The sequence below is a fragment of the Sinocyclocheilus rhinocerous genome, unplaced genomic scaffold, assembly GCF_001515625.1.
Source record: "Sinocyclocheilus rhinocerous isolate Xijiao unplaced genomic scaffold, SAMN03320098_v1.1 scaffold506, whole genome shotgun sequence".
NCBI lineage: Eukaryota > Metazoa > Chordata > Actinopteri > Cypriniformes > Cyprinidae > Sinocyclocheilus > Sinocyclocheilus rhinocerous.
Genome location: NW_015647040.1, coordinates 111282 through 120162, shown reverse-complemented (window position 1 = coordinate 120162; position 8881 = coordinate 111282). Strand labels below are relative to the sequence as shown.

Here is an 8881-nt window from a genome sequence, read left to right as displayed (position 1 = left end):
AGAGCTTTGTGATGGCTCGCTATCATCAACAGGCCACAGGTCTTTCTCCTCGGCAGTTTGGACTTCTGACAAATTGCTTTGTCTGTCACACACAAGCTTGTGTTCTTGCTCCTCCACAGCATTTATGATAAATCTCTCAGAGTTCTGGCTCTGAGGGTCCCTCTTTTTGTCACTTAACCGTACTGTTTATAAATGTATATATACAGCAGTGTAAATAAATACCATTTTATACAATATTATATTTTATATAATAGATTTTATTTTTTAAATACATAAACGTCACCTGTATACTTGTTTATGCGACTGTAGGTGTACATGTTCTTGGCTTTTAGGAACTGTGGCGGTGTGCAAGATAATGGAGAGTCTTCACTCTCCGACTCTGATTCTGCAGACACAAAGGCCATAGACTTCAGTATGTATCACATGACCCCTTCCATATTTCAAAATATATGCATAAAAAACTTGCATTGAGCATAATTAATAAAGCAGCTGACTTCTCTCATTGTTTTCAGATAGACGGTGAGGATGACTCTTCAGACTATGAATGTGACTCTGGTGAAACTCAAAGCACTGCAGCATGTTTATCAGGGTGTCCTGTGGACACACACATAAAATAAGTTGTTTTTAATTATTATTATTTTTTACTATATGCATAATTTTACTATATATGTAGCAAATTAAAATATATTTTATTATGTTTGTATGTTTTTAACACCTAGAGAAACACACACATACACACACACACACACATACTATTACATAACACACTTATTATACAACATTTTAAACAATAGCATTTAAAATACATTTTTATCACAGCTTACTGAGTATCACCGCGTTAATTTCGCGCTCTATTCAATGCCATATTTTAAAATGACTGATATGTCGCTTTACATTTCATTTTTGATTATTTTTTAAATGGATGTGTATTTTCTTGCGTAGGTATAGTTCCCTTACCTGAATTATTCTCTATGGAATGCACAATATACTGCGACTATTCACTAAATTAAATCTCCTCCAACATAGAACTTCTTAGAATGACATTGGACAAGAAAAGAGCCAATCAGCTTCAGCGCTTACACGGATTGGATAACGAGAGTTACACAGACCTCGTGACAATTGAGTACGTTACTGGGCTGTTTGGCCGTGAATGTTTTCATGAACTTTAAAGCTTATGTATATTTTGTTTAATGTTAAAATACTTTCTCCTATTCTAACTAAGGCATTTGTATGCACATTTTCGTAAAGTTAAAACAATGACTATCAGCCGTGTTTGAGCATCAAGACATAAGAACTATAGATATTTTCTGTAGATATGTAGGCCACATATCAATGATCAGCACGACATAGCAACATTTCTCAACCAATGATGTGACTTGAAGGCGTGGTTATCTGCGTAAGGAAGATGGAGTTTTACTGAAACCTTTGAAATACATTTTTGTCATTCGTTTCGGTGACGCTAGGGGTGCATACATTTCACATATCAGCTACCACGTGCAAATATGTGCAAAAAATAAAATAGTTATCTGCCAAAATAATTTCCCTTTAATCTCCATCTTAGAATGTTTTAATAAGATACTTAAATATTTTTAACCTGTTATTAAATGTTGACTACATAGTTTCCCCATAGTTAAAAGGATAGTTCACCTTTAGTTGTTGGTCCCCATTGACTTCCATAGTATGGAAAAAAACACTATGCAAGTCAATGAGGACCAGCAACTGAAGGTGAACTATCCCTTTATGCTCAAATGCATGTGAATATGAAATATATGTAATATTTATAATTCTATATTACTGCTAAGTAACTAGAGTGAGGAGGACATCGAGGACCCGCCAGAGTGGGATGAGGAGCTACGCAGATCGCTGTCCTGTTCTATCTCAATAACGTCGACTGCAGAACTGAGAACACGATCATTTACAGGCTGCATCGTCAAGATGCATATCGAGGACGAATCAGACCGGCGTTGGTGATGAAATATTCCCCAGACTCAGTCCTCTCTACGTTCAGCACAATGAGCTGTTCATTTCCTGCGCCCGCGGCGGATTTGATAGAGCAATGGTGCGCCAGTCCCGGACTGATGGTGAGTGTGTCTATCAGGAAAAATCTGCTTTTCGGGCTCCGCATCTTTTGTGGCAACTAACAATTGAAGTGCTTCGCCATTTAATTTAGTTGTTTGAATGAAATAAGCCCCTGTTATTAACTATTTATCGATATAATTATTTTATGACTTATTCTATTGTATATTTAAGTGCTCTAGTTTATTAATTATTGTAATGTTTTACAAACTAAATGCATACATCAACGGAAAAAAAAAAACAGGTTGAGAAATGCACCAGATTATAAAAATGACTCTAAGCAATTGGGAATCATAGTTTAGTTTGATTTGTGTAAATAAGTCAGCTTTGTGGTATTTTTAACTGCTTGTTGTATTCCCATTTCACGCAGGTTTAATCTTATTTTGGCATCCATCGTAAACACAAGATGAACAGCATACGGTACAAAGCAGCGACTGTCAGGTGGTGGAACTATTCTGTAGCGCGCTGTGACCATGCACGTATGTGCCGCGTGCGAATACTACTGCTGTGCTTGTGCGTGCTGGTGGCGATTACATTAACACTGGCAGTATCACTGTCTAAACACCAAAAGGTAGATTATGATTTTCCTCCCAAACCTCCCGACCTATTCAAAGACAAGGTAAGAGGACTGCAGACATTCATTTTATAATGTCACTTCTTTTCATGTAAACATTTGGGTCATTTGATGATGTGTTTTTATTATTATCATTATTATGGACCCTTTTCACAAGACTGTGATGACGCGTTTAACGGTCATCAGCATCGTAAATCCTCGAAAGTTTTTCATATTTGCATTTTTGTTTAAAATTTATGTACATTTATAACACTATTTTTTGTATTATATCACCTTTGCATCAAATTACAAAAAAACAGTTAACGCTAATGCGCGAGTGTTTCTAATGCAGCGTCTATGGGAGGGATGGTAAATTTGACATCGTTCTCTGTTCTCTCTTCTGACTGCCGTTATCAGTCTCTCTCAATTTTTTTCCTATTGAAACTCATGAAAACACTATCGTGGAGTTTTTCTTTTGCTATTTGAGCAAATGGGAATGCAAAAAATATATATTTGTGGTACTCTCCCATTCCCTGCTCTTCAAGTTAACCCAACTATGACGACTTCCGCTGCTGAGAAACCCGGAAATGTGAAAAAGGTCCATTATTATTATTATTATTATTATTATTTTATTTTAGCTTTTTCCAAGAATTGTATGGTGCAAGATGGTCATTAGCTGGTCCTTAGGTCTTTGACTAGCTATCAAGTTCCAAAAATAGTATAACCAGCTGGTTTGTTGCTGGTCCAAGGTTGGACTAGCTAATAATCACCTTAAAAACACTCTTAAAAAGTAAGTTTTTTTCATTAGCATGCATGGTTCCATGAAAAAAATGTAACATCCATGGAACCTTTCTATTCCACAATAGGTTCTTTAGAGTAGAAAAGGGTTATTTAGATTAAAATGTTCTTCACACTAAGAAAAAAAAGTAGGTTCTTTTAGGAACTGTTTATTTAAAGATTCTTTGTTTGGGGAACCCAAAATTGTTCTTCTATGGCATCACTGTGAAAACCCTTATTTTTTAAGGACGTAGATCATCTAGAAAATGGTTACCACAATCCAAATCCCAGATTTTCCAATGTAATTTTGTTGCAATTTTACATGCATACAAATAATGATTATTTTCCTTATTCACCTTCCACATGTTTACCGTCTTTAACCTTTCACAGCTGAATCACCAGCCAGGTAAACCCACTGTTGCCCAAGTAAAGCGGCTTGTCTCGCAGGTGAATCGGCAAAGACTGTGGTATTCCCATCTGCGACCTATTCTCACTGAACGCCAGCCAGGAAGTCGTGGGAGTCAGGCTGTTCGAAAAGTAAGACACAATCGATTTAGTACTATCAGCCTGGTTTTTAGTTCAATTAAATCTCAGAGCTTACTAAATATGCTATAATCTGATGTCTCATTTATTCTGTGATCCTAGCACATCTTTTCTCAACTGGATTCTCTTTCGGCGGGCTGGTCTGTAGAAGTGGATTCCTTCATCTCCGAAACCCCTCATGGCCCTGTTAGCTTCTCTAATGTCCTGGCCGTGTTAGACCCAATGGCTCCTCGCCGATTGCTTCTGGCGTGTCACTATGACTCCAAATTCATACCTTCAGATCCTAGTGACCCACAGAAGGTGTTTGTGGGTGCCAGTGATTCAGCTGTGCCTTGTGCTATGATGCTGGAACTGGTCACAGCTTTGGATCCACACCTCAAAAAGCACAAGCAGCTGGTAAGACAAAGTGTTACATCTCAATTTCAAGAAAACTGTTTTCATAGGTCATTTATTTAACAACTAAATTTGGAGACATATAGCATTTACTAGCTCATAAATACACTCTGTCCTGAGATGAAGAGAGTGGTGCACGTCTCTGAGGGGGTCACTTAAGCTTTTTCCAGACGTGTGAACCACAGTGCTGTAGAATTCAGAGTCAGTTCTGTTGTTTAACTTGTAATAGAGCCAAGAGCTACAAAACACTGCATGACCGGAAGGGATTTTGATAAGAAGAGAAGATCCTCACAATCTACATACAGTTGCAGGTGTAGAATATGTAGAACACAAGATTTCTTGTGTTTCAAGATTTTCTCATCCTTGGGGACATACAATTGATTTTTTTTTTTTTGCACACTTCAGTATAATAATGAAGCATCTTCCTGTGCAGGCCAGGTGGTAGGAAGATGGCCATGATTTTAAATGAATCTAAATCCTTAGTAAACAGAATCCCGCAGCAACAAGGATTGGAATAATTGATTTTTGAAAAATTTGATTGGCTGTTCAGATTAACAGAGCAGATTTTTTTTGTGAAGGTTTCCAGGGTGAACCTGCAGTTGGTCTTCTTTGATGGAGGAGAAGCTTTTGAGCAGTGGTCTCAGACAGACTCACTATATGGTTCACGGCACCTCGCAGACTCCATGTCCCGCATTCCTCACCCACCGGGTTCTGAACAATCCACACTGCTGAATGCTGTGGTAAGTCAGGATGCTTGTGTATGTGTGTGTGTGTACATTTGTTTTTAAAGGGATAGTTCATCCAAAAATGAACATTTTGTCATCATTTACTAACCTCGTGTCTTTTTAAACCTGTATGACCTTCTGTTTGTGGAACACACTTTTTGAAAAGTGTTTTTTTGTCCTTACAATGAAAGTCAATGGGCTCCAAAATTGACTTTCATTGTATAGACCAAAACATTCTTCAAAATATCTATTATGGTCTACAGAAGACAGAAAGTCATATAGGTTTGGAAAAACGTAAGGGCGAGTAAATGCTGACAGATTTTTTGTTTTGGTTAAACTATCCCTTTAAGTATCTATGAGTATTAAATATATGAATACATTGAGTTGAAACTGATATTTGCAGGATCTGCTTGTTCTTTTGGACCTTATTGGTGCACCTGATCCCATGTTTGTGAATCACTTTGAGAACACAGCTCGCTGGTTTGACCGCCTTATCGCTGCTGGTAAGACTGATTTGACTTTCCATTAATACTAAGGTATCCTGGTTAATCATTAATGGCCATAAAGACTCTTAAAATTAATGTTTGATCTGTAGTGGAATAAATTAGAGTAGACAAACTACCAGCCACGCACTTACTATCAAGGAAATACCATCTACTGAGTTGTCTATGTCTACAGTATTTGCAGCGTTTGAAATTACACCCACCAACTCGCCATATACGGTTGAAAATCACATATGAACTCACTAGCCAATTTGGCAGATTATGATTAATAATTATTACCTTAGAAGGAGAATGGGTTGGCGTTTTTTTTTCAATGGATGTCAGTAGAGGGGAGGATTCAATATTCTGACTTTTGTAAAGAAACAGCTGATTGCTGATTGAGATTTAACTGCCTGTCCACTAATCTTTAATGTGTTTACCATGAATGAAATGCTGTTTTAAAAGAGAAATCACTGATGTTTTTGTATTTGTATTTTATTTTTTATGGTATCTGCAAACAATGATTGACTGTATTAAAACTGAAAGTCATTTAATGATTCAGAATAAGATTTAATAAGAAATATATTTAAATATAAGATGTGAGTTTGATAATCTGGTTTATTTCTGATATTTTTTGTTTTGGCTAGAGATAGTTCTTCTAAATGGTTGGTAACTTAAACATTTAGTAGCTAAATTGGCTGGTGAGTGAAGAAGTTCACTTCAAAACCTGTATGTGAGGAGGAAAAGATAAAAACATTATCAATGAAGTTCAGTGATTAATAAACAATATTTAAAAAGATTTAAGATGATTATGAATTATAGTCATTGATTGTTATGAAAATTATAATTATATGGCCTAGACACAGACCCAATGATAGGTAGTTTATATCCACCCTCTGATCCCTCTAATTATATTTCTGCATTTTATAAGAGAAGAGACTTCATAATTTGGGGCTCCTGTCTTCCCATCCCAAAGAGCAAACTTATTTCATGAAGGATATGAATATGGGGCCAGTTGAAGATGATCATATTCCTTTCCTTCAGAGAGGTAAGAGCATAGATCAATTTGACAAGCAGAACTATGTATACATACACACACACACACACACATATGTGTGTAACAATATTGCCGTTCTTATTCTTGTTCTGATTTGTTCTTTCTCTCGTTGACTGCAGGAGTTCCAGTGCTGCACATAATCGCTACGCCATTCCCTTCCTTTCTGCACACGTTGGATGACACAGCAGACAAGGTTCACAGTCACACTGTGGAGAATCTCACCAAAGTCCTTGTGGTATTCCTGGCTGAATATCTGCGGCTCTAGGATGCTATAATATTACATCCAATCACATCCGTCGTGGATTGGTCTATACCTCAGCTGCACTGCTTTAGGATATCTGATATCAGTGACTGTTCTCAGAGATGCAGAAAGTACTGTATGTTCTCAGGCTGCCATCCTATATCCTGACATATGCTTACCTTTTGACTTTCTGACATGTTAGTCAATCGGTATGGTGCCTTCAGATAGTTTTGCTATCTAGTAATGCACTGTATAGACAAAATATAATATTATTATCTGTGCCAAAAAAGTTTACATAAGTTTAGTCATCTATTCAATAACTGCAATAAAATCAATAGAATGCAAAGTAGATACTTCAAGCTCAGGAATGGATGTGAACCTGATGCTATATAAGAGATTATTAAACTATGCACTACAATGAAGCTCTATAAAATGCTCACAATAATTTAATCTCACAATAATTTTCTCAAATGAGCAGTCTGTAATCTCTAGTAGCCTAATGTTCAATCATACGTAAATCTAGACCAGGGATCCTCAAATCTGGCCAACGAGATCCACTTTCCTACAGAGTTTAGCTCTAACCCTAATCAAACACACCTGATTAAGCTAATCAATGTCTTCAGGATCATTAGAAAATCACAGGTAGGTGAGTTTGATCAAGGTTGGAGCTAAACTCTGCAGCGCATTGGCCCTCCAGGGCAAGATTTAAGGAACCCTGGTCTAGATTATGTAATTTTCAGAGATCGAAACTCACACTTAAGTGGCAAAAAATTCTGACTTGAGACTTGACCAGACTGGTAAACAAATGACTTGAGACTTTTTCCAAATTAGAAACTCTTTAGATGTACAAAGACATTTTTTTTCTCTCAGAATAATACATTCTTTTTTTTAGATAAAAAGTAAAGTAAAACCCAATATACTTTCTATACCCTCAAAAATTTATTTGAAAAGTATAATATATAAGAAATGTTTTAAAAAAGGAATTTAAAACTTGACTTGAACTCATAAAAAAGGACCTAGACTTGAGTCTTCACTTAAATTTGACCTTGAAAGGCCTTTTGACTTGTCTGAAAAGACTTGCATCAGTGACTTGAATATGTTAATATATTTGTTTTGTATTGTAATACTGAATATTTTTCAGTTGCAGATATGATGTGGACGGCTTTTATTGTCTAAATAAAGGAGGAACATTGAGGCTGGTCGGCCTTGTCTTGTGTGTTGCTATACAGCCTGGCCACTAGGTGACAGTGTATCAGGCGCGTACAGCGTTTCATGACGTCAGCACCAGTTAGAAAACACACAGGACAGGTCATATCGGGAACTTACAGTTTATACATGACTCTGCTGTCATTGTGAAGACATTTTTGACTTAGAACAAATAATAAACAGCTATGATGAGTCTGGGTGTTATAACAGTTACCAATTACATCTCGCGCTGATGAGGTAAGGTGTTGCTGTCATTATTTTTACAGCCATGTGTTTTTTGTTACAGTCATGTAAATAAGGATGCTTGATGTGCAATTTCAGGCAGTTTTAGCAGTGTCCAGTAGTGTGACATGCTGTAAATCCAAAACTATTTTAAACATCAGATTTTTCAAGCACATAGAAAAACGCGACATGGCCATTTAGGATTTAGATCTACATTTCTATGAATGTACGTAAAAAAAGGCTAATAGATATCATACATGCATGTGGTATTTTTAATATCTCTTTTTATTGCTCCATAAATAATTAAATACTGTCAACAACCAAAAATAAAATACATTTTTCTTCATGTATTAGGAATAAAATGTTTTATATATCATTTGAATGATATATGAATACTTCAGAATACTGACAGGAATAAAACTGGAAAGTCTGGTGTATGTAAGTGTTCTGAGTCATGTAAATAAGGATGCTTGATGTGCAATTTCAGGCAGTTTTAGCAGTGTCCAGTAGTGTGACATGCTGTAAATCCAAAACTATTTTAAACATCAGATTTTTCAAGCACATAGAAAAACGCGACATGGCCATTTAGGATTTAGATCTACATTT

General features: G+C 36.3%; 1 protein-coding gene across 1 annotated transcript; it reads left to right on the top strand.

The window, feature by feature from the left end:
* Nucleotides 1-1820: 1820 nt before the first annotated feature.
* LOC107708501 (glutaminyl-peptide cyclotransferase-like) lies at nucleotides 1821-7386 on the top strand. Its single transcript, XM_016512762.1, has 8 exons — nucleotides 1821-2081; nucleotides 2447-2695; nucleotides 3797-3943; nucleotides 4052-4345; nucleotides 4921-5082; nucleotides 5471-5570; nucleotides 6481-6597; nucleotides 6726-7386. The coding sequence occupies exons 2-8, from the start codon at nucleotides 2483-2485 to the stop codon at nucleotides 6869-6871; spliced, it is 1179 nt and encodes a 392-aa protein (XP_016368248.1). The 5' UTR covers nucleotides 1821-2081; nucleotides 2447-2482; the 3' UTR covers nucleotides 6872-7386.
* The last annotated feature ends 1495 nt before the right edge of the window (nucleotides 7387-8881 follow it).